We start from the raw sequence: 27,003 nt of genomic DNA, 5'->3' as shown, positions 1-27,003 counted from the left end.
TTTACATGGATGCGACCACGAGTCTTGAACCTTGGTTTCCAGCACCAAAGTCGGCAGTCTAGCCGTCAGACCACGTCCTCTCCCCAAGATGATCCTGTTTGACTGACACCTGGGTTAATCACCCTGGACCGTACCTAAGTACTCTAAACTACCTTCACTGTGTGTCCCCGCCATCTGAATCAATGCTTGAACCGTGCACCTCCCTGTCCAGCGGCTGCTTTTGTCCTGGTCGCAGCTACCGATGCATTATGTCTTAAATTAATTATTGTAACTGTAACTTGCTGTACCCTTGTATCACGCTACTGTTGCAAAGCGCTCTGATGCCTTCGGGCCATGTCCGTGCTATATAAAATTGCAAAAATAAAATAAAAGATAATTGGAAGAAGGATAACTAAATTATAAATCCCGCTATCCAGAGGCAATGAAGTGAACAGTGGCCTGGAATTAAACCTTTCTTCAAGGCTGCTCGGGGAGTGTGGTACACGTGCGCCCCTCTAGCTGTAGGCGCCCTGGGCCTGCGCACAGCCGGCCCTGGCTGGAATGCACGTGAGGTCCCGGGGAAGATGTGGGCAGCCGAAACCAGCGGGCGGGAGCCACCCTGCGCGCACACCCCGGTAAACCTTGCACCATGGCACGGCCAGGGCCGCAGGAACCTTTGCTCCACACACTCCGAGAGCAGCAGCTCCAGACTTGCAGGAGCTGGAATGCGCGGAATGAGGCCTGAACCGGTTTGGCAGCAGGCGGAGGGTGTTCACTGCAGCAGCCGGCTGGAACTCCCTCCCCAGAGCGCCTTGAAGGGCCCCTGCGCGCCGGGAGCCGCCGCACAGCGCTGCAGGCCCTGGGTGGACATGGACAAGCTGCGGCGCCTGAGCGCGCACTGGGTCAAGTACGAGATCCTGGTGCACTTCCCGGAGGACGGGCGGATGCTGCCGGTCTCCGTCAAGCCCACGGACACCATGAAGGACCTGCGGGTGCACCTGGTGAAGCTGGGGGTCACCTCCTGGAAGAAGCACTTCTTCTACAACGGGGTGCAGCTGGGGGAGCACGAGACCGTCAAGTCGGTTAACATCAAGGACGGCTCGGTCATCCTGCTGGTCAGCGGGGCCAGGTACGCGCGCGCGCGCAGGGGCCCCCATCTTGTATCCATCCGCTCCTGGCTACAGGGATGCGCGCGCAGGGGCCCCATCTTGTATCCATCCGCTCTATGGAGGCGCAGACACAGGGCCCCCATCTTGTATCCATCCGCCCCTGGCTCCAGGGAGGCGCAGGGCCCCCCATCTTGTATCCATCCACTCCTGGCTCCAGGGAGGCGCGCGCAAGGACCCCCATCTTGTATCCATCCGCCCCTGGCTCCAGGGAGGCGCAGGGCCCCCCATCTTGTATCCATCCACTCCTGGCTCCAGGGAGGCGCAGGGGCCCCCATCTCGTATCCATGCGCTCCTAGGAGGCACAGGCGCAGGGCCCCCATCTTCTATCCATGCGCTCCTGGGAGGCGCAGGCGCAGGGGCCCCCATCTTGTATCCAGGCGCTCCTGGGAGGCGCAGGGCCCCCATCTTGTATCCATGCGCTCCTGGGAGGCGCAGGGCCCCCCATCTTCTATCCATGCGCTCCTGGGAGGCGCAGGGCCCCCACCTTGTTTCCATGCGCTCCTGGCTCCAGGGAGGCTCAGGCGCAGGGGCCACCATCTTGTATCCATGCGCTCCTGGGAGGCACAGGCGCAGGGGCCCCCATCTTGTATCCATGCGCTCCTGGCTCCAGGGAGGCTCAGGCGCAGGGGCCCCCATCTTGTATCCATGCGCTCCTGGGAGGCGCAGGGCCCCCATCTTGTATCCATGCGCTCCTGGGAGGCGCAGGCGCAGGGGCCCCCATCTTCTATCCATGCGCTCCTGGGAGGCACAGGCGCCCCCATCTTGTTTCCATTCGCTCCTGGCTCCAAGGCCACTGAAATGATGCGATTCTGCAGCCGCGCCTTTATTCACCAAGTTGTGGATTTGCCGCATTTACCGCATAATCCACCCTCTGGCGATGAATCTGCAGATTTTAACAAAACAAAAAAGTATGTTTGTAGCTGAAAGTGATAAAAAGTTCGAGTGCTCTGCTTACTTTTCGGGGCTCATATTGTGATTTTTGCATGATTTATTTACGCACTGCTCAGGCGGTGAGAGACAGCAAGAGGAAGAAATGGAGGGAGCGGGTAGGACGGAAGGGACAGGAAGAAAGAAGGAGAGATAACGTTCTGCATTTCTACATTTATAAAGAGGCGCACAGCATCAAACAACATTTGAGTTGTAGCAGCGTCCCCGAGACTGGTTCTGTGCTTGAAACCCTGTTGAGACCGTACTGGAGAAACTAGGATTCTCTGTGTATTTTCATTATACATATTTACAATGTGGGGCGCGGGCAGATGAGATTTGCCCACGATCACACATTTTGACGGGTGCGGACGGCGGGATTAGAATGCAGGTTACCGAGTCCCACGTTCAGCATCTACTTGAACCTCATCTCTTCCCTGCATGCACTGAAAGGAAGCCAGGAGGGTCTCAACCGGACCTCACACCCCACATGGCTCTTCCCACAGCACCCACCGGGCTCAGACTCCCCTGCTACAACTCAAATGTCCTCTGTGGTGTGTTCTGCTGCTTCTTGGAGCTAGTTTTCCTCTTTACTATCAATTAAGAACCGCACAAAGCTATGTCCCTCATTTAAAAACAATAATAACATTAACGTGTTCCATAATTTATCGACCTCGGAAGGATGAAGTGCTGAATTGTGACTTGCAGTTGCAGGTCACACACAAATGTCACCCGCTAGTACTTAAAGCATTGCAGCATCTAAGCAGGTGCCAAACACCACCTGTGCGGTGTCCCAACGGGAGGAGGGCAGGGGTGTTGGAACATTTAGACGTTTCCTGACAGGAGGTTATATTATAAATAATTTATAAAACACAGTTATATCCAGTGAGGTCGCTCATCACAACATTGCTTTTGAGAAGTGATTGGTTTAACTCCCCCAGCAGAACCTCGGAGCCTCGGTACTCTAAGGGCTGTACCTACCCATGGTGCAGCAGGTGCAGGGGCACCGGCACCCGGTTGCTTCAGTCACCCAAAGAGCTCTGATTATTGCTGTGTGTTACTATCCAATCAGGGGGCCGGGTGATGGGACATTTCCTTGCATTCACGAGGGTCTGTGGCACCCTCGCTGCTGCACCGGTGCACTCAGTTCTTGGTCAGTTTTTTTTCCAAGAGGCAGAAAAAGATACTTAGCCATTGAGGGGTGGCTGAAGATGTCACTCACAACATGTAGGCTCTTTGCAGCCATGTGAAGCAGTAAAGCCAGGCTCCGTTTGGTAGAGCTGGAATTTAATTTTCAGCTTTTATTTGCCAGACATCAGCATCGGTTAAGTTCTTAGAGTAACTACAAAGTTGGCCAGTTTAATTGTAGCTGGTTTTAAACTTATACGGGTGCCAGCTGCCTCCACGCTACCAAGAAGGCGGTGCTCCCATCCTGGGTTTTAGTTTTAAGATATAGATGCATTCTGGGCGTTGTAGTCCTAGTACACTTCCAACTGACTCGATTGCCACACTTCCAGACCATGGTTTTTAAAGAGAAGTGCTGGTCCGGGGCATTACTTGGGACTAGGGTCCACCTGGTAGCTAGAGTTGGGAATTTTTGAATTTTGGTTATTCCAATGTAGGGAATTTTTGCTTGTAAACCCCCTTAAAGGCTGAGGCAGGGCGGTAAGATACGATGGTTTCTTTAGATGGATGGCTTGGTACAATAAAGCAGCCTGTATTAAAAGTGACCCTCACTTCCTTGTCCTGCAGGGAAAGTTGATGTACTCCAGACAGACATCTGTCTTGGGAAAGAGTGGTAGGCAGAGCTCTCATTTTACCCGGTTCCATGTGTGAGCAGGTTGTCTAGTCCAGGTTTCTTTCGTTGCATTCTGGGATTTGTAGTCCTGTTTAACCCGGACCACAGGCTTAAGAATTTTCCTGGACAGGATGAGCGACTTACATATGGAACTAGGAACCGTGAGCTCTCCGGGGAGGGGTAACATTTGACCAACACAGCTGCTAGCATTCTTTGAAGTCTGGTAACAATTGGGAAACATTGAAAAAAGTAGTTAATCTGTTTCCCTAAAACTGTAAAAAGGAAATACTTATAAAAGTGTTCTAAAGCAGACATCTAGAATGACCCAACTGAACCGGAGTGCAGTCGACTTTGCTCCATTTCTTCCTGACACACCTGCAGGGCTGGGGAGAGTCTGTCGAAGTCGGTGCCTGACAATATTGCAAGTCACGAGCTAAACTAGGTAAGAGTAAAAACAGCATTCCATTTTCAAGAGAGGAGTTTCGGGTGCTGTAGAAGTTTTCTAGTGCTGTCACAAATATGCAGAAAATGGAATGTTGTTCAGTGAAACCTGAAATGGTCACACAAGTTCATGTCCATGACCTTTGACCTCCACAGGCTGTGCCTAGAAAGAGGAATTCTTGCACTGCTACAATTCACACAGGATAATGTGTGCAACAGCACAACCATTTATTGTGTAGCATCAAAACTCGGCAGAAAAAGAGGTGTGCCTGAGTAGCACCAGTCTCCACCATTTTTGTTAGGTTGGTGGTCGCTATTTATCCGGCCCAGTGGGTAAGTAGTGACGTTTCACTGTTATTTGGCCAGTAGCTGGCTAAATCACAGAGATATGGTACTTTTCTTTGGGAGGCCCCAAACAACAAAGAAACGTCACTAAATGTCCAGCAGATTAATACTGACTATTCTATCAGATGCACGAGCAAATAGCAAAGAAACTTCACTACGTACCAGGCATGTGGTTAAATTACAGCTTATGTATCATTTGCTCAATAGAAATAACCAAAAGATAACTATTTATCTGACCATTAGTTAAATAGCCGAGCTTCTGTAATATTTGCTCATAGGCCGGACAGACACTTCGATCACAGAACGCTGTGTTATCAGCATTTGTACAGAGGTAGAGTGAACACGAGGCTCCACCACAGCACAGGGACTCCATGCTTGCAGAAGTGGGCTCTCATTTAACAATTAACTGGAATCAGATGTGCTGGTTCACCTGAGGCAAAGTAACTCCAAAGTGTTACTTCTTTCTAGCATCTAATGCTGGCCAGTGCATTGCCATTGATTGGTTGTCCGAATCAAGTGTGATTATTTATTTATTTATATTTATTTATTTTATAATTTATAGAGCGCCTGGTGACCCGAGGGCATCCCCGCGCTATAGAGTTGTGAGATCCAGGAGAGGGAGACCGGGGGAACTATTTGGGGAAAAGGAAGGTTTTAAGTTTTTTACGGAAGAGGGGGAGACAGGGTTCCAGACGCAGATGGCGAGGGAGAGCGTTCCATTTTAAGGAGGCATTGACCGAGAAGCGGCGGCCACCGGTGCGCGACTTCTTGAATTTAGGAACTATGGCCAGATGTTCGCTGTCAGAGCGAAGGTTTCTGGGGGCTTTGTAGTGGATGACCATGTCTTTAAGGGCGGCAGGGCCAGCCCCGTTGATAAGTTTATGCTTGGTGCACAGGGCCTTGAACTCTACTCGCTGGCGCACAGGAAGCCAGTGCAGAGCTTTGAGGGCCGGTTTGGTCGAGGCTCTGGGAGGGAGGTTCAAAATGAGCCTCGCCGCAGCGTTTTGTGCACGTTGGAGCTTGGCCAGGGTGAATTCAGGGGCTCCGAGGTACGCGGCGTTCCCATAGTCAAGCCGAGCTAATATAAGCCCTTGAACCAATAGTTTCCAGGATAGGGGGGGAAGGAGCGGGAGAATCTTACGAATTGACCGCAGGAGGCCAAAGCATGTTCCAGCGGTCTTGGCTGCCTGGGTCTTCATGGAGAGGTCCTGCTCCAGCCAGAATCCTAGTGTTTTAATTTCTTTCTTAGGCGTGGGGATATTCCCGAAGACACCCGGCCAAACTGATGGAGGGATGGAAGACCATTTGTTGCCTAGGAGCATGATTTCGGTTTTTGCACCGTTCAGCTTCAGGGAAGATTCGCACATCCAGGTGTGGATATCCTGCAAACAATTCAGAAGATTATCTGGGTGCTTGTCAAGGTGCGAAAGAGAAACGACAAGTTGCGTGTCGTCAGCATAGTTTACTATTTTTATCCCGTAAGGGGTCACAACATCTTCCAAGGGGGCCATGTAAACATTAAACAGGGTGGGACTAAGCGATGACCCCTGGGGCACTCCACATGTGAGAGGGAAGGGGTCTGAGCGAGAATTGCCGTCCCACACCTGAAATGAACGACCAGAAAGGAAGGAGTCGATCCATGCATATGCAGTTCCCACAATTCCTGCCCTGGCCAGGCGATGAAGGAGGACACGGTGATCCACCGTATCAAAGGCGGCACTGAGATCCAGGAGGATCACTGCCACTGATCCTCCTGAATCCAGGATGCATCTTGCCTCCTCGATGACGGAGAGGAGGGCAGTGTCCGTGCCCTGGCCCGGCCGGAATCCTGTTTGAGACTGACACAGAATTTTGTTAGTCTCAAGGAATTGGGAAAGTTGCACGTTAGCTAATTTCTCAGCCATCTTGCTGATACAGGGAAGGAGCGAAATGGGTCTATAATTGGCCATGTCGTCCGGGTTCAATTGAGGTTTTTTCAACAGGGCCTTGACGACAGCGCTCTTCCAGTTGGGAGGGACTGAGCCTTGGTAAAGAGAGGTGTTAATGAGATCCCTGATGATGGGGGTTATGCTGGGCGACACAGTTTTTAGGAGTCTGACAGGGGCCGGGTCAAGGGGGGATCCGCTTTTCATTTTGGCCATCGTGGCGGTGACCTCCGTGAGGGAGACTGCTCTGAAGGAGGTCAGCCGCGGGCTGTTAGTGCAGGTGACTGTATCAGCCTGATTAAGTGGGCTGATCGAGGGGAGGGAATCCAAAATCCGCGAAATTTTGGAGTCGAAGTAAGTGGCTAGGTCCTTGCTTCTATCCGGGGAAGGGGGAAGAGCAGCAGATGCTGTAGGGATGTTAAGTAGTTCCTTGACTATCAGGTAAGATTCTTTAGCAGAATTGGTCGCATTTTTTATTCTATTATCATAGAATGTGGCCTTAGCTAGTTTTATAGCTGATTTGTATCGTTTTACCGAGCTATTGTAGGTGTCCTTATTACTGTGAAGCCAGTCTTTTCTCCACTGTCTCTCAGCCTTTTTGCACTCTTTGCGGAGGTCTCGGAGTTCCGAGGTGTACCATAGGGCGTGGCCCTTTATCCTATTTTTGATCTCACGATTTTTAAGAGGAATGATACTGTCAAGGGAAGAGGATATCCAATCTCTGAATTGGGTGTCAGCCTCGGACGGGTCCTCCACGAGGCTAGGAGTAGAGGAGTCCAGTGCTTTGGACCAATCCTCCGCCGAGAGTCTGGCCCACGATCTATCTCTGGTTAAGATAGGGGGTTTATGAGGTTTCTTGTATGCCCCCGGGAGGTGGAATGTGACCAGAAAGTGGTCCGTCCATGGGAGAGGTAGGGAATTGATGTATTGGAGGGAGGGGATGTTCGAAAACACCGGGTCGAGTAGGTGCCCTTTTATATGTGTTGGGCCGGTGTTGGCAAGAAGAAGGCCATGAGCCGCCAGGTCGCAGATTAGGTCAACTGCTCCTGTGTCCAGGGGATCGTTGAAATGGATATTTAGGTCTCCTGTTATTAGGAAGTTCGATGTAAGATGGGCCGAGGAAGAAACAGTTTCCAAAAGAGTCGCTGCAAAGGGGGCAAAGTGACCGGGAGGCCGGTAGACCAAAAGGCCTGACAGGGAGCTGGTCGGAGTAAGCTGGATCGTGAAGAGGCAGCTCTCTGATTCCCGAGTAGCAATCTCATTGATTCGATCATGTGTTCTCTCTAATGCTGACCAGCGCATCACTGTTGTTTGGTTGTCCGCATCAAGTGTGATCATGCGTTCTCTCTAATGCTGGCCAGTGTATCAACGTTGCTTGGTTGTCCGCATCAAGTGTGAGCATGCCTTCTCTCTAATTCTGACCATTGCATTGCCATTGCTTGGTTGTCTGCATCAAGTGTATCGCGCTCTCTCTCTAATGCTGGCCAGCACATTGCCATTGCTTAGTTGTCCACATCAAGCGTGACCATGCGGTCTCTCTAAGGCTGAGCAGTGCATCGCCGTTGCTTGGTTGTCCGGATCGTGTGATCATGCGTTCTCTCTAATTCTGACCAGTGCATTGCCATTGCATGCTTGTCCACATCAAGCATGGTCACATGTTCTCTCTAATGCTGAGCAGTGCATCACCTTTGCTTGGCAGTCAGCATCAAGTGTGACAATGTGTTCTCTCTAATTCTGACCAGTGTATCGCTGTTGCTTGGTTGTCTGCATCAAACGTGATCATGCGTTCTCTTTAATGCTGGCAAGCACATCGCCATTTCTTGGTTGTACACATCAAGTGTGATCATGCGTTCCCTCTTATGCTGAGCAGTGCATTGCAGTTGCTTGGTTGTTGGCATCAAATGTGATCATGCATTATCACTAATGCTGGCCATTGCATCACCGTTACTTAGTTGTCCGCATCAGGTGTGTTCATGTGTTCTCTCTAATTCTGACCAGTGCATCGCGGTTACTTAGTTGTCCGCATCAAGTGTATTACCCTCTCTCTCTAATGATGGCCATTGCATCACCGTTGTTTGGTTGTCCACATCAAGTGTGATCATGTTATCTCTGTAATGTTGACCAGTGCCTCGCCGTTGCTTGGTTGTCCACATCAAATGTGATCATGCACGCTCTCTAAATAATGGCAAGCGCATCGTCATTGCTTGGTTGTTCACATCAAGCGTGATCATGCGTTCTCTCTAATGCTAATCAGTGCTTCGCCCATTCATGGTTGTCCGCATCAAGTTTGATCATGCATTCTCTCATATGCTGACCAACGCATCACTGTTGCTTGGCTGTCTTCATCAAGTGTGATAACGTGTGCTCTCTAAAACTAGCCATTGCATCACCATTGCTTGCTAGTCCACATCAAGTTTGATCATATGTTTCCTCTAATGCTGACCAGAGCATCGCTGTTGCTTGGTTGTCACAATCAAGTGCGATCATACATTCTCTCGAATACTTAGCAGTGTATCACCATTGCTTTGTTGTCCCCATCAAGTCTGATCATGTGTTCTCTCTAATGCTGGCCATTGCATCGTCGTTGCTTGGTTGTTCACATCAAGTGTGATCATGCGTTCTCTCTAATGCTAATCAGTGCTTCGCCCATGCATGGTTGTCCGCATCAAGTTTGATCATGCATTCTCTCTAATGCTGACCAACGCATCACTGTTGCTTGGCTGTCTGCATCAAGTGTGATAATGTGTGCTCTCTAAAACTAGCCATTGCATCACCATTGCTTGCTAGACCACATCAAGTTTGATCATATGTTTCCTCTAATGCTGACCAGAGCATCGCTGTTGCTTAGTTGTCACCATCAAGTGTGAGCATACATTCTCTCGAATACTTAGCAGTGTATCACCATTGCTTTGTTGTCCCCATCAAGTGTGATCATGTGTTCTCTCTAATGCTGGCCATTGCATCGCAGTTGCTTGGCTGTCCACATCAAGCGTGATCATGCATTCTCTCTAATGCTGGCCATTGCATCGCCGTTGCCTTGGTTGTCTGCATCAAGTGTAATCATGCGTTTTTTCTAATGCTGGCCAGTGTATCGACGCTACTTGGTTGTCCACATCAAGTGTCACCATCCGCTCTCCCTAATTCTAACTAGTGCTTTGCTGTTGCTTGGTTGTCCACATCAAATGAGATCATGCGTTCTCTCTAATGCTGGCCAGTGCATCACTGTTATTTAGTTGAACACATCAAGCGTGAACATGCGAACTCTCAAATTCTGACCAGTGCATTGCCGTTGCTTGGTTGTCCACATCAAGTGTGATCATGCATTCTCTCTAATGCTGGCCATTGCATCACCGTTACTTAGTTGTCCGCATCAAGTGTGATCATGTGTTCTCTTTAATGCTGGTCAGCACATCGCAGATGCTTGGTTGTCCACATGCTCCTTGAATTGATACTGGTTTACACTCAGCGTCCTGAGTCTGGAGAGAGTGTTTTCATGTTGGGTTTTCATGTCAAAGAGTCACAATAGTTGGAGGTGGTAAGTTAATTATCAAGGTTAGGCCTTGGTCACGTTTTTTTCTCCAAAAGCGTCTGACAGACCTTCATCCTATCCCCAACTGTTAGTAAACGCCAGGCTCTCTCCACCGCGCTCACGCCAACATTCCACTACAATACAACATTCTCTGAACCACAATCACTCTTTTGTACAAAAACTCAAACATGCAGGGATCGTGAACATGCAAGATATGACACCGGTGGTCCATACATAGGTTGAAGCCCTAGATTATTGGACATTTGTGGGCCAGAGGTTGAAAGTGTTGCGGTATCTTGAGAATCGCATCGAAGATGTCTCCATTGTACCACTAGGACTACGTAGAGGAGCAGTGGATATATTTGGACTCTCCAGGCAACATAGCAATTTGCAAGGTCGAGAATTAGGCACACACAGACTATTTTTCTGGCTTTTGTAATGACTTTGTTCTATCAATAGGGGGCAACCAAGGGCTACTGTGTTCCTAGGCGCAGAGCATGAAGTGTGGTAGCATGGTGCTGGGAGAGTAAAACCATTTGAAAGCTGGGGAAAGCCACTGGACATTATTTTCCCCATAAACAGCAAAGCACACAACCTTGGCAGAGCCCAATGAATGTAGCTTAGTGAGCTCTGGTGAGTAGTACACAACATTCAGTAACTGTGGCTGCATTTGTTTTGGTGTTTTGTATACATACACTTGCATCAACGCAGCATGACTAAGTGGAATGTACTTGTGTGGTTTCCCGAAATCTGAAGCCAGCTATAACTTGCACTGTTGCTTAGTAACTTTTACTGAAGTGCACAACAGAGGCTAAGAGGCATGTGGAGGAACACTCCTGAACTCAGGGGTCTGGGTCTTTCTACAGCTGGAAGGACTGTGGCATATTCAGTCATATCCAAGACAAGTTCTGACATGCGGCTGTCCCCCATAGCCTTCCCTGTCTTTTCATGGCTCAAACCTGCCAAAAACTCTTCTTATTTGCCCCCAAGACCACTTAGCCCCAGTCATGCTCTGACTTGCAATTATGCTTTTTAGCGATATTAACATTGAATTTTCGCTCTCTGTTACAGAAAACATATGGTGCCGGGTTTAAGCAACTCGTCACGCACTCTGGGCCAAGAAACTGGCGTGTGAGAGAGAAAGCTGCCGCCCATGAGAGAGAAGGACAGATTCCTGCCCGGACTGGTCTGACACGTTTCGGTAAGTCGAGTTCATATAATGTACTGACTCAGGAGGCAGAACCTACTGGAAGCTTTCATACTGTGAGTCATGTTGCCTGTAACATTAACAAGTAAAACAATGCAGCAGAGGTTACTCTCTGTTGGTCTGTGAAGTTTCACCCTCTGAGGAAGGCAAAACAATTTGAATAAATATAATGCGGCCGGCTAGCATTGGGGCGTTTCGGTTTGTTGGATGTACATGGAGGGCCCGATTCACAGAATGAACTTAAGACTCAATCCTAAACTTACTACTATTTTGGTATTCACAGAATGCACTTACTACTTTTGGCATTCACAGAATGAACTTACTACTTTTGGTATTCACAGAAGTTAGGATTTTGTCTTAAGTATGTCTTAAGACAGACTTAAGACAGACTTAAGACAGACTTAAGTCAGACTTAAGACAAAATCCTAACTTCTGTGAATACCAAAAGTAGTAAGTTCATTCTGTGAATACCAAAATAGTAGTAAGTTTAGGATTGAGTCTTAAGTTCATTCTGTGAATCGGGCCCGGAGACACTAAAGGCTTGAGCCTGGGACGCGTGATAAAATGGCTGACATCTGTGATAACCGCACTCAACATTGCCATTGCGCTCTGGGGTGCTGTGGGAAAAATGGCTGACCGATATGAAAACCACATAGGCACAGGACAAGAGGAGAGACGTGAGATGGAAAGGTAGGGAGGGAGGGAGAGAGAGAGAGAACTGTAGAAAAATATCACTGTTAATAAGTGTTGTAAGAACCAATGTGCTAAGAAAATTCAGATGAGATCTAACAGAAAATCACAGAAACATGGCGCCTCTGATCACAGGATTTCTGGTGAATAATGAAACATGAGGAAAGGTGCACCCAAGGGTACTGGAGTGTGGAATGTTGTTTAAACGTGCTAGACTACAATGACCTTTTTCAAAACTACACCGAAAATATTTGAAAAATGTTAACGTAAAAGAGGTGCTGCACGTGAGTTTGAAGCACACAGAGCGACTTATAAAGAGATCCCACTCACACCTATAAGAATATTTTAATTAAATGGGCTTATACATTTTTATTGGTGTCTCATCCAGACACCCCAGAAGATCGACAAAACGAAATCAACGTGTATTCTCACATATACCTCTAGCCAAACTCTCTTCTCTTCGTAAGACACTCCAATTCACGTTCTAACTCAAACTTTAGCATATTTTATGACGCATACTTTACACTAGGTTTAGGTGCACATCAACATTTTTAGGGAGATATTTATACATGACCAATATTATTGTAGTATGTTTTTTTGAGTTGGTATTTTAGCAGTCTATTTTGTGGAAACTATATTTTTTAAAGCTACATGTTTGCAATCTGCATGTTTTTTTTTCAGGCCATATATCTGAGTTTATGCTTTTGATGGCCATATCTGGTATTCTTTATTTTTGCAGTCTGTATTTTTTTGGTTTACGTTTTTTGTAGTCAATATTTTTGCTATCCAAATTTAAGCCTCTAGCATGTCACCCAACCCCAATCCACCGTTGACTTTCACCCAACGGCTGCAGATCACAATCTAAAGTTGAATAATATGGACATGGACATGGCCATGGCCATACATATATCTAACAGGGAGATTTTGGAGCTGTAAAAGGGGAACCTTTTATTCCCTGATTAAACTTTGAAAGAGTGAGAAATATTTACAAAAAAAAATATGTCTATAAAAGATGGAATCTTTCTTATTAATTCAGGGAGTTGACATATCTAGGCATAATATGTGGAAACAGTGCTTACACCCCAATTGCGATTGGCCCAATTAATAGTGACTTGTGCAGTGACTCCTGTTACCACATATTGCAATTATGATCTTTTGCGCAATAATAACCGCAGCCCCGACAATTTCCCCAGTAAATGATGTTCTCAGGATTTGGGTGTGGTTAAGCACCAAAATCTGCAAGGATTGCACTACTTTTCGGCCGGTAGTCATAACTAGATACTATTTATCATACCTGATAAAGTCTGATGCCTGTGGTGTTGTCATGTATCGAGTGCAATACGTGTCACACCCTTTTCCCAGTGATTTGTAACCAGAACCCAAGAGATATCTGGGTAAATTATCCACAACAGGTAATATTTGAGGCTTTTAGATCAAAAGTAGTTGCGATGGCATGACATATGGTTATTCCTAGATACTAGGCTCCATTTAATTCAAATGGGCCTTTGTTAGTAGCCATGAGTAAGCCCTATGTGCATGGGAGTGATGCTCACACCCAATGAGTGACATCTGCAATATCCGGCTGCCTGGACCAAGGATGTTATTGTCAAAGGCATTTGTGTTTCTTTCAGTGCGTGGGTGCTAATTGCGGCTGTGATTTCTGAATAGTTTTAAATGTGTAGATATTGGTTTTGCATCTAATTATACATTGCAGAAGGTAATTCCATCTGCTTGGACCGGAAGCCAAAGAGAAGCCACATTGCTTCTTTTTAAATGTGTGTTTTATGAGATAGACAAAATTTAAGTATCTCTGCAGCAAAGCATTTTTTATAAATACGACCGTGGCACAGAAAAAGCCAGCTTTTGAAAAATTGATCATGGTAGAGAAGATGGATCACATTATTTACATAATTATTCTTCCCAAAATGCATTTCTCATTTTCACTTTTCGAAGCTCTACTATATTTGGGGTGATCCGCAAACCATAATGCATATCCCTGGTGGTAACCCCACACGATGCATACAGTCTAGAATTAGTCGATTTCTTCAGCAAAGCCAAGATGCGATAAAGTGTGAACATATAAATTGGACGCATACACTCACCTCCAAATCTAGAGATTTCAATTAAAGGCTCAGAAAATGTTGTAATCCCAAAGCTGGCACATGTATATTTGATTTTTTCCCTCCATACTGCAAACTTTCAATGGGAATGCATTTTTTTCTGCTACAAATTAGAGTTTGAGTTTTCATCTAAGTTTCTAGATGCCATAATTGAGGCGCAATATAATTTGCTAAATTTTTATATTTTTTGGGTAGATTTTGGATCACCTTACCGTCCATGATGACAGGTGTAGGGACACCCAGAATGTGTGTGGTACAAGATCCCACACAAACTTCCAACAATATAAAATTGGAAGAAAGGGCATTTTTGGACAAAAAAGTTGCCGATGTTTATTCTTTAGTGTGCATAGCACAAACGCAATTTTTAAAAGAGAGGGGAGAAAATGTAAAAAAAAAAAGAAAAAACACCCCAAACCATTCATAAAGGTCACACTTGAAAAGTTAATTGTCAGGAATCCAAGAGCAACATCAGAGGCATCAGGGAGGTTAGTTTCAAGAGAATGTTGTAAGTCAACTGGAGTCCGTATAGTCAGCTCAAGCCTGCAGGGCTTACAGGTAGATGCATCAAGCATTTTTGCGAGCACAAACGGTGCGAATCGCAAAATTCGGCCGTTTGCACCCGCAAAAATGGCATTTGAGATGCATCAAGGGTTCATGCACTCACAATTTAAGAATTCGCAAATAATTGAGAATTCTCAAATTGCAATTGCATTTAAGGAATCGCAATTTGCGATTCCTTAAATGCAATGCATGAACCATTCCTAGATTGCGAATTCGCAATCTGGGGCCGCTATTTACCGCGAAGTCAAACTACGTGGTAAATAGCAAAAACTTAGAAATATGCACTTTAGTGCATTTTTCTAAGTTGTATGTTACACACACACATGTCCTTGGGACATGTGTGTGCGCAACACCAGTGTACATTACCATTTCAGGGGTGCAACAGGGTGTCCTTTGGACACCCTGGCACACTTGAAATTGCGGCACATTTGCGATTAGCTCATTGCTAATCGCAAATAAGGAATGACTCCCCATTCATTCCTATGGGCCTTTAGGCCCATAGGAATGAATGGGAAAGCCAAATCCTTATTTGCAATTAGCAATTAGCTAATCGCAAATTAGGACTCAGTGGGAATCGCAAATAATATTGCGATTCCTACATGCATCCCGTTTTGCGAGTCTTTAATAGCGAATCCTTAAAATTCGCTATTAAGGACACGCAAAACATAACTTTGATGCATCTGGGGGTTAGTTTAAACTTTTCTCAAACTTAGGCAAGGTGTTAGTTTCAACTTTTCTCAGTATGTTGAGGGGTCCACTCAGCTATTCACCGACTACCAGAACCAGAAAGAGGTTAGGCATTATCAAAACTCCCAGGCACTGTAGACATCCTATTGAGGGATGCAGTAGTTGATATTAATACACTTAATTTACCTGATATTAAATAGGAATAAAATAACTGCACGTAGGGTTGTGCCACCATTTTATATAATGATCTTCCTCTATTTGGGATGGTGGGAGGACTCTAGCGGCCAGAATATGATCATAAAAGGTCAGATCTAACCAGTCAGATGCCACTACATAAAAGTGCCTTTGGGTGCAACAAAAATACCTAGATTGTGACAAAGTATGAACATCCTGAACTAACGATTGCATTTACTTGATGTTCCATTGCCAGGGAGTTATACATTTATTCCTGATTATTTGTTTTTCTTTTCATCTTCATTCATAATACATTGACCACCAGTTCTTTGGATTTTCTATTAGCACCAATAAAGTAGCTGTCATCGGATCGATGACGTTACAACGCATGCTTTTACCACGCATGCTTTTACAACGCAGTTTTTACATCACATACCATTACAACGCACAGCGCTTTGGGGTGCTGGATAGGGAATAGTTTAATTTACTATTCCAACTCCAGTCCCCGTGGACACTAGGGAAGGTGTTGGATAGTAAATTAAATCTATTCCCTATCCTAGAGCACCCCCCAGCGCAATGCGTTGTAATCGTTTGCGTTGTAAAAGTTGCGTCGTAAAGGCACTGCGTGGTAAAAGTTGCGTTGTAAAGGATGTTTCCCCGTCATCGCCACTGACAAGGAATCGTAGCCTATTGGCTATTTTCACAATACGACACTCTTCCAGTTTGCTCGCCACCCATGCCATTGCTTTCATACCTGCTCCTTTGATGCGTTGCGGAGACAGAGGATGACCACCTCAATAAGCACCCACTTGTGAATTCGACTACTATTGTGCCATCATTCTGGACATTTGCTATTTGTGACTCACAGCAGTAAATTACAGTGTCCATCTTCCATTCCCCAAGTTTAGATCCACTCACTGATGAATCTATTGATGAAGTGCGTTTGCTAGATTTACTGTATGTTCATAAAAGCAGAGTATACATTTTCACTGTCTCTCCGAAATAGTTTCTTTATATGTCAGTGAGCTCTGACTATGTTAGTGGAAGTCTACCAGTTCTCTAAAATTGACAAGGAGTTGGCTTTGCCTCTTTACAGACAACTCCACGCCGGAGGCACCAGAAAGCCGATGGGATGGGTGGGGCCGGTGCTGTAAAACCGAGCACTAATCTAAACTTAGTGTGCACGATTCTGAAACGAGTGAGTTGGAAGTCAGTAAACTTTCCCACTGGTGAAATTTACGAGGTGGGATAGACTGTGACTCTAGTTGAACCATTCGGCGTAGAGGAGACGTCTCACTGGTCACCAAAGAACTCAATTTTGTCATGGAGGCAGAGCCCAGTCTGAGTTTATATGTACCTCAAAAGTTCCAGTCGTGAGTCAGTTCATGTGGCTAACATACCATATTAGTAGGTGTCTAAAATGAAAGCCCAGACCATTGATTCTTTATTAAAGCTCTCGGCACACGCCTTTCACACAACACAAACCCCATTAACCACTTCGGCGCTCATGACGAGCTCAGCTCGTCATGAGTTACGCCGCTCGCACGCTGATGACGAGCTGAGCTCGTCATGTAACGCGGCTTTTTAAAAAACGCAGCGCGCAGCCGGAAAACCGCTAGCGCGCATGCGGTTAAAACCAATCCACAGTCGCATACCAGACTGAGTTCACTCGAAAACATTACAAAACTCTCATGAGCATGGTAGGTGCCCTGCAGTACAAAAAAAACTTGCACTGTCCTAGACTTCCAGGATCACTTTAGATACTTAATTTGTGGCATATACGCTAAAAATGTAGCGAAGCGTGAAGTTACTCACACCAGAGATGTAAGACCCACGACTATTAATGGATGCCGGAGTCAACATGGCGAATTGCTAATCAAAGGCTCACCGACTATGCCAGTGCCCTAAAGATGCAGGCAGGACTCTGGATTAGGAGTCCTCGTTTATATTCCAGGTTACTCATCCCACCACCCATCCTAGACTAGCAATACACAACTCTCTGGATTCCTTGTTTTAAGTGCTCCATTGGGCACATATTGAACCGCAGCCAACCATTATCCAGGAGGAAACAACATATCTCGCCATCGCTGCCAGCCCTTCAGTGATATTTGTACCAATATAGGAGCCACCACTATGGAAGCTCCTGTGAAGCCACAAAAAGTGTGGTGTGCGTCCGCCATGTTTCTGACAGCTGTGCACCAACCATTTTCGTTTTTCAGAAACACACTCCTGGGAACTTCACACCCCAAGGTGTAAGACACATTTTTTTCTGTTTGTGACCCTCTGAAAAAGATGGATGATAGCCTTTTTCTTCTGAATGGGGCAGGCGATCTGATGCCCTTACTCAGACGGCCCCTATTCTGACACACCTACTCTGAAGGGCCGCTGAAATAAATGTTCTTATGGTGGAGCCAGTGGCAAAAGGCTGTTGGAAAACTGACGGTCTGCCTGACTCACAATCGAGCAGGTGACCCAAGGGTTACTTTTGTGACAGAGTACCTTGTCCATCAAACACTAAGGGGTCGATTAGGATCGCAGACGGACTTGAGTCCGTCCGCGACCCCTGTGTAGGAGGGAACGTCCGCATGGGCTGCGGCGTTCCCTCCTGTGCAATTAGGATGTGACCGCCACCCTGGCGGTCACATCCTCTATATTTAACTTTGCAGCGGGTGCGGCTTCAAGCTGCACCCACCGCAATGTTAAAAACACATGCAGTGCATTTCCATGCACAAAGCGGCAGGCACCGCGCGGTGCCTGACCCTTTCTGCATGGAAATGGAGGGGGGTACCATAGGTACCCCCCATGTGCACCCCCCCCACCTCCCTTCACCCAGGGGGCCCGCAACGGGCCCCCAGAGTGAAGATCCGTATGCTTTTCCACGGCGGAGAACCAGCCGCGGAAAAGCATCTACGCCATCCTAATATGGCTGGCAGTGTCTGATAGACACCGCCAGCCATGTTAGAGCTTTTCCGCCGCGGTCGGAAGGCGACCACGGCGGAGAAGCTGCGGACGGAATTCCAGACCCACCGCCATCCTAATTTGGCGGTGGGTCTTTGGAGGCTCTGCAGCGGTTTTCCCGCATCCTCCGGGCCGGCGGTGGCTTTCGCCGGCCCAGAGGATGCGGGAAAACCGCGATCCTAATCGGCCCCTTAATCAGGCCTTTAGCTCCAGAACTTCAATGTGATTCACAGGAGTCACACATGATTGGTTCTGCATGAGGATGCAAAGTGATGCTGATGGGACAATGGAGCCCTATCTTTGGGTGACGCACATGTGCTTTGCCCGAGTGAGTAATCAAATCCGTACAGGTGAGATGGGATTACCTCTGGTACACTAGGATTTGGCTACATATTTGACATGAAATTTAAAGGCTCGGTGGACCCTAAAAAAAACCCGAAAAACATGAATGTAGCTATCAAGTGCCAGTAGGCAGAGGCGGGGGAATTTACATGGCATACCCTTTGACCTCCTAATCCCATCACAGACAAGGATATCACATGCCCTTTGACCTCTACATTCCAAGGAAGGAAGAAGAAACACCTGTCTTTTGACTTTTTCAATTGTTGATAGGAAACAGCACATGCCCTTTGACTTCTCCATGCAAGGTAGGAGGTGACATCATTTCCCCTTTGAATGTTCCATTCCATCAAAGAAGACAATATCACATAGCTCTTGACCTTTCAATGTCATCATAGGAAATGACATCATATGCCTGCTTTTTACCACTGATGACATCCTAGAAGGGACATCACATAACCTTTGACACCAATGACAGGCCATAGCAGAGAACATTTTCCTAGACAACCTTTACCGACATCTTGAAGCAAGCAAGAGGCAATACACACAAGCAATATTGTTTGAGTCACAGGGATGGCCTGCACAGCAGGTTCAAGGGTTGTGACTAGGACTGGGTGGAGTTTGCGGAGTGACAAAAAACTCCCCGGAGTTCCACAAGCCGTGGAGTGCGCATGAACTGCCATTCGTGCCGATCTTCCTGCCGCTTGGGTAGAAATTCTACTTGTGTGGTAGCTTGCGCTCTCCGAGCGCAAGCGGGGAAAAAAACTCTGCTGTACAATGAGCAGTGGAGTTTTCTGCACTCCGCGAGTTCCACGGAGTGCAGAAAACTCTGAAAACGCCACGAACGGAGCAGAGCTCACCTCCTAGACCTAGTTGTGACTCCAATCCGACGGGCACAAGTGATACGCCAGCAAGTGACAAAGTCAAGTGTGAACCTACAGCCAGTCCTCAACTGGCGACCAACCAATATCACAAACCAACAAGTACTCACATTATTCCTCTGGGTGACCACTTGCATCGTCCAACACGGTAGAGAGCCTTCCAGCCTGAGCCAATCACAGACTCCTGATCCCTATAACCAGAACCACTGGAAAGATGCCAATGTGCAGCCTCGCGTGTTCTGCGCGAATACCAACTTGTCTCCCTTGCTGGCCCACCCATCATCTGCTGCATAATCTGCAGATTTATAGCAAAAAATCGTTTAACCCCTTCCACGCTCATGACGAGCTGGGCTCGTCATGAGGTAGCCTCCTCGCACGCTCATGACGAGCCCAGCTCGTCACGTAACATGCGATTTAAAAAATCTCAGCGTGCGAGCGGAATTCCGCCCGCACGCATGCGGTTAAATCGTAAAAAAACTACTAACATGTGGCTGCATATGGTGCAGTGCTGCTCTAGGCAAATTGCTAAAATTGACTGGGTAACCCTACCTGTTGATTGGTTTAATTACCTATGTCAAGAGGTGACTATCTTGCCCAGATTGCGTAAACATCCCCATTTGATGGACTGGCGGAGGCCTTTTGGCTGTAATACCAAACAACAACCTTAAATACGACAATGTAATATAAACAGTGCAGATTGAATGCTTCTTTTTTTATGAGGATGTTGTTATTATTTTTCATAATATCACACATTCATCTTCACATCACAGATGTCAAAATAAAAGAATCACAAACATGCTACACCTCATTTTAAGGTACTACCTCGACAATCTTAAAGTACCTCCTGCTAGAACACATACACATATATATATATTTTTTGCAGTTTTTTTTATATAGCAGGACCCTGACCCAAATGTATTGGAGCGCTTTATATGAGCACCAATTACAGTACACAAGGTCACGTTCATGTTTTTAGGCCCCTGGAGATTAAGGTCCAGATGCATGAAGCTAAAAACCGCTCGCAAAGCGGCAGATTCTCAGAATCTGCCCCTTTGCGACCGGTATTTTTGCATTTGGGATGCATCATCCCAAATGCAAAAAACGCAAATAGAGAATTCGCTAAATTGTGATTACTTGCATTTAAGGAATCTCAAATTGAGATTCCTTAAATGCAATGCATTAAAGTTTAAAAAACAGCGATTTCGCTAATAGGGCTCGCAAATTACCATGAAGTACAACTTCATGGTAATTTGCAAAAACTTTGAAAAATGCACTAAAGTGCATTTTTCAAAGTTTCATGTTGCGCACATGGGCATGTGTGTGCGCAACATATGTGCACAGATCAATTTGGGGGTGCAACAGGGTGTCCTTTGGACACCTCTGCACCCTTAAAATCGCATTCTCATTTTGCGATTCGCTAATTGAGATTCGCAAATGGAAAATTCTTCCTATTCATTCCTATGGGCCTATAGGCCCATAGGAATGAATAGGGAGGTATTCCTTAATTGCGACTCGCAAAATTATCGAATCACAATTAAGGAATTTTAAGAAATCGCTATTTTTAAAGTGATTTCTTCTTGCATACCATTTTGCTATTCCTTATTAGCGATTCCTTATTTTTCGCTAATAAGGAATCGCAAAATGGATGCTTGATGCATCTGGGGGTAAGTGATTTGCCCAGAATCACAAGATGCTGAGGCGACGCCGATACTCGAACCTGGTTCCCCAGTTCCAAAGTTGGCAGCTCTGGCCGGATGGACCATAGATTTCCTTTTAATGAGCACAGGTGCTGCACAATCTGCCTTTCCTTGTTGCATAATATAGTGAAGCCTGCCGCATAATTTGGTTTTCTTCTGCTGCATAAATCTAGTGGCCCTCCCTGCCTTGGAATGCAGAAGGTGTGTGCACTCTGATAGCAGCACAAACAAGCAGAGAGAAGGCTGGAGAAAGGCATGCGAGGGGGACAGTCCCCCAGTGCCAGGACACAGAAAGCCTGATGACGTGTGCAGAGTTTGTGATCGACAGGGGAACAAGTAGTAGCTGAAGAGAGAGGGGGGAGGGACAGGCTTTCTATTCGTCTCAATATTTGAAAATAAATACAGCGGGCCGAGTCACCAAAATAAGTGCAAAAGTTCTGCGACTCTGCCTGAATGTACTTTAACACTATTTCACAATTCACAAAACAGGTGTGATAATATGACTCAAAAGGCACGCCAGGCGCAGGCTTCCTGGTGAACTATGCCCTGTCATGTGGCATTTTTAAGGCCGCCCTCTGTGCATAGCGTAGAGTTCCACACAGTGAGATCGGCGGCCAAATGCGCAAAAGATTATTATAATGTTTTTATTTACTGCACGGGACAAACATGTCTTCCCCGGAGAAAGCCTTTCCCAACACCCCCGCCAGATATGGAGGTGATCTGTTCCCTCCCCATACTGGAAGGGGGGGTCCCCCAGCAGCTGGCTGGGGTGAATCCCCAACCCTTTCAGTGTGGGAGAGGGCCTGCTTACAGTTCGGAATGGCCATAAACATACATGATTGTGGGTGCACACAAACTAACAAGTCTAACCACGCCTTGAAAACCCACATTCCCCCCAGTGCGCGGGTTTTACTACTGTTCATTTCTCAACACTCGCTAGCAAAGAAATCTACAATACTAAAACCATGTATGGCTGCCAGGTATCCTTTTCCGAATTTATGGCATGTGTAAATTGAGGTCTTTTCAACCATAAACATACTTTAAATGCTGAAAATCCCTTTGATGTATGTTTCACATTACTTATGGCAAGAAATATTAATATGATTTTTCACTGTCCTTTCAGCGATATTACACCTCAGTTCCATCAAGGTTCGAAAAAAATTCTGCATATTTTTACGCAAACTAAGACTGCCGCTAACAATTGACAGCCTTGTATTTATTTTTCTACCACAGGTGTAGGAGAACCTGGGGCGCAGTGCGAAGACTGTGAAAACGGCCGGCTTACGCAGCCAGACGCTTGGGCGAAGGCGGATTCGCAATATTACGCCGCCAGACCTTAGGACGAAGGCGGATTCTCAGTATTACTCCGCCAGCCCCTAGGGCGAAGGCGGATCTTCAGTATTACGCCGCAAGACCCTGGGACGAAGTATCAGTGTTACGCCGCCAACTCAAGACACACCTACCCGTTCCCCAGTGTTTCCAGAATGTTCTGTTCGAAACAGTTGCATTTTGACACATGACTGCCTAGTATCTGAACAGAGATGGTATCCTGATGCAATTAAATTGCATGCATGTTTTCTTTTCAGGGGATTTGTGCTGGCCCAGCATTTTGCACGATGAACGACAGCGCAGCGGCGTCGAGCACAAAAGGACGACAGCGGTGGGCCTGCGCGGGCTTTTGTTTCAACTAACTCTTTTTAAATGAATCCCGCTGCCTGTTTGTCAACGCTGAGGACTCTCCACAATGGAGGATGCAGGGAGTTTCTGTGGAAAACGAGAGCCATGACACATGCTGAGCGATACCGCTGATTTGACGCTATAACCGTAACATGTATTTATTCAGGCTGCCAGAGGCTTAGAAATAAATTGTGCAGCCTGCTTAGAGGCATCTGGGCCCATGAGTGGGAGGGGATCCCTGCAACCCAATTATGACTGTCTTTTACTACCCATCTGAGGGGCGCGGTGGCGGCCATTTTCCATGCTTGTGTTAGGGCCTGCGGAACCCTTGCTACGCCACTGCAGGCTATGTTTATAGCATTCAGCTCTCACAGCTATTGATTACATGCACTTCAGTGATCAACAGTGTCCTACTGCTACTTGCTGCGACCTTTGACCTATAGCCTCTGAATCGCCCACTTTGTGTTGCAAGGCTTAGGAGAAGGGTTCTTGAAGATGTATGACCTACGTAACATACAAAAGAAGGATTACTGTGGAACCTTTTCAGCCCCGGGCCTTCATTTAACCAATTGATGCATTCTGGGAGCTGTCGTTTTCATTTGCACCATTCTTAGATCCTTCAATTCTCCTCTTCTGTCCTTTCACCTCTGCCCCTTCCATGCCCTTTTCATCCCCCTCTTCTTTTTTAAAAATGTAGCTTTCGTATTGAAATGTATTAAAAACTTACCGAGAATTATTTTACTTAGCACTTATACTTGGGCTGTTGGTTTATTAGGAGATAAGGAAACCAAAACCTAGGTAGACCTAGGGATATGTCGCTAGGGTTATCAGATGTTTCCATGCCACTAGGACACAGCTGATCCAATCCAGGTCTTTTCTTTTGCAAATCAATGTTCGTCTCGTTTGGGCAAGAATGTTTTCGCATGTCTAAGCCTGTTTGGTTCAATTGAACTGAACTGAGACTACAACTCCCAGAATGCAAGGATTGATTTGTATACAGGTCATACACCCGTAACAAGGTGCCCCAGTCGTAAGGAATACTATGTCAACCCCATCTGTGTAGGATCTCAATAATCAATATCCCGAAAAAGCCAGAATTCAATAATGGATTCCGAACACCAAAACACAACCACTAGACCACCTCCTTGAATTAAAGATTGGCACTATTCCAGTTGCTCGGCTCCAAATGTCCTTGTTGAAAGTCTGCCTATCTTTAAGTGGACTGAGTCCTATATTCATAGCCCTCCTTGTAGCTATGCCACAACAGGACAAACCGGAATGTGCCAGTGGGTCAGCCAAAGCTGGTGGAGAGCTCATAATCTCACCTCTGGGTAGAGCCAGGGGGTTGGAGGCTGGTGGGTATTTTTCCTTTTACTTTCACTTTAACTAGAACACTGTGAACGAGATGCTTGAATCAAGCCTGCATATAACCTTGGCTCGATTAATGAGCATTGTTGTGAATTTCCGCACTCCATTTTCTCTTCTATTGGCGTCTTGCCTCTCGATTGTCATGAGTGAGGGTACCGATGATGCAGAAATGATGCGAGTAGAAAGGGATGTCTTTCATCAGACTCAAAAGTGTCACGTTCTCCCACGTCACCTCTAGCTCAGCGCACAGGTGGATGGGAACCACACGTTGGGTGAGGCTTGATCCAGATGTTGGGTCTGTTGATGTCACTTCCTCCATTCTTGCTCCATGTGCATTGCATGCTGGGGTAGTGGTGAAGGCTGGTGTATGTTGTGACCCTAGGGGACCTGTGCAATGCTTGTTAGGATGGGGTGAAGGGTGGGCTATGGATGGGGGGCTTTAACACCTAATCTACTTCTTGCCCAACCATCTCCTACAATGTTGCTTGCAGACATGGCAAATTTAGGGTAACATCACTTCTGGGATGGGGCGCCTGGGATACATTCCAAATTACAAAAAACCACCCACTTTTGAGTTTGATGAATGGTTTCTCTTTCAAGTACTGATGTGACCTTGAGAGGAAAGGGAAGCTTTCCTGAAAGGTCGCTCCCTGTGTGCTACTGACACAGCGCCAGCCTTCGAGGCCTTTCACAAGTGCCAGCCAGTTTGCACATCTCGCTTTTCGCTATAGGCTTGTTTGCCTCTAGGCACAGATGCTGTTTGTGACACTTTTCAAGTGTTAGACAAGTATTATTACTAAATGTGAAGCCCAGGCTGCACGGGCGTGCAGACAACGCGTTCTGTTACCTTGTGTAATTTATTCTGATGCAATGCGCAAGTGCTCAGATATTGAAGGATTCCGACACGGCTTGAAATAAAACAGTATAAAAAGTGCACTCTTGTGTCTGTCCTTAATCGCACGCGCCCTCCCCCTCGTTTAGTGAAATATGCTCCCCGTTCCTGCTAATTGCATCTTCAGCAATAAAGTGCAAAAGTTACCGCTGCTCCTTGCGGCATTAATTCATCGCCGGCGCAAGGGGAATGGCGGCCATAACTTTGCTTTAGACGCGCCATCGCCGCCATCTTTCAGGCGCGTTCTTTAATCTCCAGACTACTTCTGCGACAGCCATTTAGCTCTTCGCAGTGCCGCAGGATGGATGGCCGAGCAACCCCTGCCAACAAAGGTCTTTCTTTGCAAAAAAAGTCCTAAAATCCAGAAAAGAGGACACAAATGTTCCGAGGCAAGGCCCAACAGAGATGTCAATTCACTGAAATTCGGGGGAAGTGACATCACACCGCCTGTGACGCACATCGACGCGACTGGTTGCCACCTTGAATGACCCTCCGCAGACTCCTCTTTGCTACCGAGGAGTAAGGGCAGGGGGTGGAGCCTACAGGAAGTAAACATGCCCTCAAGAGTCCTATCCACTTTCAATTCCTGCCTTTATCTTCATGAGTCCTCGGACTGGGACAGCCAGGGCAGTGCGGAGGCCACCACAGGACACCCAGGGCAGTGCTGAGGCCACCACAGGACACCCAGGGCAGTGCTGAGGCCACCACAGGACACACAGGGCAGTGCGGAGGCCACCACAAGACACACAGAGCAGTGCTGAGGCCACCACAGGACACACAGGGCAGTGCGGAGGCCACCACAAGACACACAGAGCAGTGCTGAGGCCACCACAGGACACACAGGGCAGTGCGGAGGCCACCACAAGACACACAGAGCAGTGCTGAGGCCACCACAGGACACCCAGGGCAGTACGGAGGCAACCACAGGACAGCCAGGGCAATGCTGAGGTCACCACAGAACACCCAGGGCAGTGCGGAGGCCACCACAAGACACACAGAGCAGTGCTGAGGCAACCACAGGACACCCAGGGCAGTGCTGAGGCAACCACAGGACACACAGGGCAGTGCTGAGGCAACCACAGGACAGTCAGGGCAGTGCTGAGGCAACCACAGGACAGCCAGGGCAGTGCTGAGGCAACCACAGGACAGCCAGGGCAGTGCTGAGGCAACCACAGGACAGCCAGGGCAGTGCTGAGGCAACCACAGGACAGTCAGGGCAGTGCTGAGGCAACCACAGGACAGCCAGGGCAGTGCTGAGGCAACCACAGGACAGCCAGGGCAGTGCTGAGGCAACCACAGGACAGCCAGGGCAGTGCTGAGGCAACCACAGGACACCCAGGGCAGTGCGGAGGCCACCACAAGACACACAGAGCAGTGCTGAGGCCACCACAGGACACACAGGGCAGTGCTGAGGCCACCACAAGACTACCAGGGCAGTGCTGAGGCCACCACAGGACACCCAGGGCAGTGCTGAGGCCACCACAGGACACCCGGGGCAGTGCTGAGGCCACCACAAGACACACAGAGCAGTGCTGAGGCCACCACAGGACACACAGGGCAGTGCGGAGGCCACCACAAGACACACAGAGCAGTGCTGAGGCCACCACAGGACACCCAGGGCAGTGCGGAGGCAACCACAGGA

General features: G+C 47.4%; 1 protein-coding gene and 1 long non-coding RNA gene across 6 annotated transcripts in view; one reads left to right on the top strand and one right to left on the bottom strand.

Moving 5' to 3' along the window:
- Positions 1-27,003, bottom strand: part of LOC144798872 (uncharacterized) — a 1,194,519-nt gene that overhangs the window by 48,357 nt on the left and 1,119,159 nt on the right. The window lies entirely within an intron of this gene.
- On the top strand, positions 791-25,402 carry TINCR (TINCR ubiquitin domain containing). The gene is made up of 3 exons (XM_078669481.1): positions 791-1,108; positions 11,182-11,311; positions 22,658-25,402. The coding sequence occupies exons 1-2, from the start codon at positions 849-851 to the stop codon at positions 11,243-11,245; spliced, it is 324 nt and encodes a 107-aa protein (XP_078525607.1). The 5' UTR covers positions 791-848; the 3' UTR covers positions 11,246-11,311; positions 22,658-25,402.

This window comes from Lissotriton helveticus, chromosome 12, assembly GCF_964261635.1.
Source record: "Lissotriton helveticus chromosome 12, aLisHel1.1, whole genome shotgun sequence".
NCBI lineage: Eukaryota > Metazoa > Chordata > Amphibia > Caudata > Salamandridae > Lissotriton > Lissotriton helveticus.
Note: the sequence above shows the minus strand (reverse complement) of the source record. Positions and strands in the feature narration are given on the sequence as shown.